Source organism: Fusarium oxysporum, chromosome 14, assembly GCF_000149955.1.
Source record: "Fusarium oxysporum f. sp. lycopersici 4287 chromosome 14, whole genome shotgun sequence".
NCBI classification, from domain to species: Eukaryota; Fungi; Ascomycota; class Sordariomycetes; order Hypocreales; family Nectriaceae; genus Fusarium; species Fusarium oxysporum.
Window position 1 is genome coordinate 700,740 of NC_030999.1, and position 4,296 is coordinate 705,035.

Sequence of the window (4,296 nt, forward strand, 5' to 3'; positions counted from 1 at the left end):
GTCGGGTAGTGATTGAGACCCCCAGGAGAAGAGTATAGCGAGTAGTTTTAATTGATTAGATGGTTTATGGTGGTTTTAAAGCGATTTAAAGTCAAGAGGTTGAGATTTTTGTGACACTCGCTTATCTGTGACACTCGCTTATCATACACGTTAATCCATTCCGAATTAAGGCTTGGATTCTTTGGTTGTTGGCAGTAGCGATCCCAGGAAGAAGGCCTTCCTTAAAGGTTCCCAGTCCCGCACTTGGACTAGCTTTCTCGAAGCCGTGACTGCAACTGGCCGCCTTCTGAAACCTGGGATTATCTTTAAAGGCAAAGAACTTTAATAACAGTGGTTTATCGATGAGCTCAAGGAGGTGGCCGACTGGTATTATATCACGTCCGACAACGGCTGGATAGATAACCATATCGCAATCGAGTGGCTCAGAGAGGTCTATCTTCCCTAAACACAACCAGAAGATGAGTCTGATGCAAGGCTTATTATATTAGATGGTTATCGAAGCCATGTATCTGTGAGTATCTGCCTGTCCTGAACCTCCTGAACCGAAAGTGCCGCTGACCCTAAATCCAGGATGAGTGGATGGCTATGTGCTTTTTGAACAACGTCTATTGTTGTTACTTGCCAGCCCATTGCTCTCACGGCCTACAGCCACTTGACAATGGCGTGTTCAATGCCTCCAAAGCTGCATACCGCAAAGAACTCCAAAAACTAATAAGCCTGACTGATTCTGCGCCGGTGGATAAGGTTAACTTCATCAAGGCTTATGCGAAAGCTAGGGAAGTGGGTATGACGAAGAAAAACATCCTTTCGGGCTGGAGAGTGACTGGAAACTGGCTGATTTCACGACGGAAAGCGCTCATGCATCCTGAGATTCAGCCAGATAAGAAGGAATCGACGCCTGCATCAGACGGCCACAGGGACGGGCAAGTCGACTCTGATAATACGCCAAAGACCAGCCGTCACATCAGGGATCTGGGGAAGAACAAGAGCCCTTCAACAAGAAGACGGTATTCTGTGATATTAAAAGGATTTGAAGCGCAAGAGTCAAAGATCGCGTCCCTAAGCTCGAGAGTAGCCAGTTTAGAGGAGGAAGTCGGGCGGTTGAGCAGAGGCAAGAAGAGAAAGGCGATACCGAATCCCAATAGGAAGTTCATGACACTAGCCGAGGCTCTAGTGGCCGGTGATGCTATTTCAGAGCCACATTAAGCAGCTGAAGAGATAGAGGCTGTTGAGGAAGTGATCGAGGTGGGAGGAGTGGAAGAGAATGAGGGCTCAAATTCGGAGGCGGAAGAGTTACCTGTGGCACGCATGCGCGCAGGGCGCGCAGTTAAGAGGCCAAAGAAATATTAAAATACATTCAATTCCGAACTGGAAAACAGCAATCAACTTGTTATTCCTATTTTTGGCGACTCTTTGTGAGGGGGTTGAAAAATAGCAGTTTGTATGGGGAAACTTTTTTTTTGCTTGCCGGTAGGTGGGTACTGCCGGTAGGTGGGTACTGCATGGTATGGGTAAGATATTGTGGAAGATGACGAACGTAGGCGACGGCAGTAAACGATATACGTGTCCGCCCGGGCGCGGTTATAGAGTATCTCGGCTGGCTCAAGTTATTCCCGAACAAAGATATATCCGGCAACACACATCTGGGGAGGACAGCCCGGGCGGGGCCCCGAGATAGCAACGCTGAAGCACTGCGACATCGAGCAGCTGCCGAAGAACATCTTCGTCTTCGACGGGCAGGTGGTCATAATCACCGACCGCGACAAGAGCAAAGGTCTGAGCGGCGGGACGGGCGGCCGCAAGGTGGCTCGCTTTTTGCCGGAGCGTTTGAGCCGGATGATGGTGGCATACATCGCGTGGCTGCTGCCGTTCGAGAAGGTGCTGCACCGGCTCGCCGGCATCCGCGGACCGTCCGACTCGCTCGACCCGTGGATCTGGAAGTCGGCGGAGAAGGGGATATGGGATACGGCAATACTGAGCAAGCAGCTTGCGCTTGTCTCCGGCGTCGAGATCGGGGCGCGGCTGACGGTGTCGAGCTACCGGCACGTGGCCGTGGAGATGGGCCGTAAGATCAAGGGCTTGATCATACGGCAAATCGATCTTGAGGCCGCCGAGGCCGACAGCGACAACGAGGTGGCTGATCCGATAACAGGTGAGCGGCGCCGGCAGCCGAGGGTCGAATACGTATGGGACAGTCAAGCAACGCACGGCAGCCGCATAGCACGGGGCCACTACGGGGTCAACTTACAGTTCCCCAATCAGCTGCAGCCCGAGATGATGTCGAACTATCAAGAGATTAGCCGTCTGTGGCATCAGTTTCTCGCCCGTACCGATGGGGACTTTGGCGAGAGGAAACGGCCGGCTGAGACAATAAGCACAGCTGTAGTTAACGGAGCTACAAAGAGGCAACGATATAATCTTTATCAGCGAGAGGTATGTGTTTATTTTAATTCAATTAAAAGTAAAACAGAGGGAGATAGAGAGAGAGAGAGGGAGGGGGGAGAGAGAATAATATAAGTATTATGTTATGTTATGTATATTTTTCGTCCGGGGGGCCGTAGGCCCCAAAAGTCCCCTACTGGGGCAAAGGACGTGCTGAGCTAGAGAATTGGCAATCTATCTATACGCTAATTATAGAAGTACCATTGGCTGAGAGAATGATTAGTCATTCGCTACGCGAAATTAGTCTCCCCTCAGATCCTGATTCTTGCAGACGCGTCGGTAGACCACACTCCATCCAGCATGACAATCTTTACAATCTTTACAATCTTTACAATCTTTACAATCTTTACAATCTTTACAATCTTTCTTTGTTAACGTTGTGGAGGCAGCCGTTTGGAAAGTAAAGCGGGGCGCGACGCGACGCGAAACGGCGCGATGGACGCGGTGTTGGAAAATCCGGGAATCCCCTTCCCTTCAGGATTCAGACTGTTAGTCTGAAAGTCCTAGATTTAAAGTTCAAAGTCCTAGATACAATCATCTAGAGATATAAACCCGAGAATAACTCTCAGCTCAATAATGAACAACCAAGTTTCATAAAAATACATTTTCACCCAGCACTACTGCGCAATATAAACAACAGGTTATGAGCCCGGATGACGTCACGACGAGCCCCACCTTCCACCATGCGAACTCGCAACACAATCAGAGTATCGCCTGCATCCGAATCGTCGCAACCTGGTGCTTCAGGTCAAGACCACACACCATCCTCAATGTATGACAGTACCACGGTCATCTCTGAAAAGAATACTCTTTTCCTTCCGCAAGAGCTCAAGCTAGGCGGACCCTCCAATTGGGAGCAATATTGCCCAGCTCAGAAGGCCATTCTTCGAATCAATGGTCTCGAAGATGCTGTCTTTGGTGATTACCCTCCCGAGGAACAGCAGACTATGGATCAAAAGATCAGGGCGGCAAAAGCTGCCGTCTCCATCCGAGGTAACTGCACTGGAGAAGCACTTAGTCAACTAGTCGGGATTGAGAATCCCCAGGAGATGTTCAACCTTCTCCAGGCCTATTGTATTGGCACGGGCCCAGTTCTTCTGCAGACAACACTTTACCAGTTCATCCGGATCAAAACAAGCTCTTACGAGACAATTCCACAATTTAATGTCGACTTTGAACGACTCGTCAAACTTCTCCTCGAGCAGAAAGAACCAATCTCAGATACCCTCAAAAAGGTTGTTTATCTGACTGCCTGCGAGAACGAGTACCCTGACTGGACTGCCAGACAGCGCGCTCTCCTACGCTCGGAGCATCCGCCAACACTACGATCAATGCAGCAAGATCTCATTGATGAAAACAGGTCATCAGATGATGATGACAGTCATGGTACTGCCTCCACGTACTGGGCTCACAGTAAAAAGACTGGAAGGAAGGGCCCGGCCGCAAGAAAGCAAGAGGCAAGTGGCCGGAGGAGAGGATCTTCAAAGAACCAGCGAGCCGCGAACAAGTCTAGCCAGGAAACCAATCATCGAGTCGGCAAGAACAAGGAACATACCTGCACGAACTGCAAGAAGAGAGGACATCATGAAAATGATTGTTGGTTCGCCCATAAGGATAAGCGACCCGACTGGGCAGTCCGTCTCGCCAAGGAACTCATGGAGCATGATCTTCAACGCGACAGCACCAAGAATCTCCATATCAAGGAATCAAATCACATGACAGTTGAGCGATCTTTTCTGATTCTTGAAGACAGCGTCTCAGACGAGCTACCTATGGACAATACAGAGACGTGTAAAGTCTCCCTTGATAACATCTCTTCAACCGCAGAATGGATGGTCGAGACAGGTTCGTCCT

At 49.7% G+C, this 4,296-nt stretch overlaps 1 protein-coding gene across 1 annotated transcript; it reads left to right on the plus strand.

The window, feature by feature from the left end:
* The first annotated feature begins 1,743 nt into the window (after positions 1-1,743).
* Positions 1,744-2,377, plus strand: FOXG_14238 (uncharacterized protein). Its single transcript, XM_018394318.1, has one exon. The coding sequence runs from the start codon at positions 2,187-2,189 to the stop codon at positions 2,298-2,300; it is 114 nt and encodes a 37-aa protein (XP_018253952.1). The 5' UTR covers positions 1,744-2,186; the 3' UTR covers positions 2,301-2,377.
* The last annotated feature ends 1,919 nt before the right edge of the window (positions 2,378-4,296 follow it).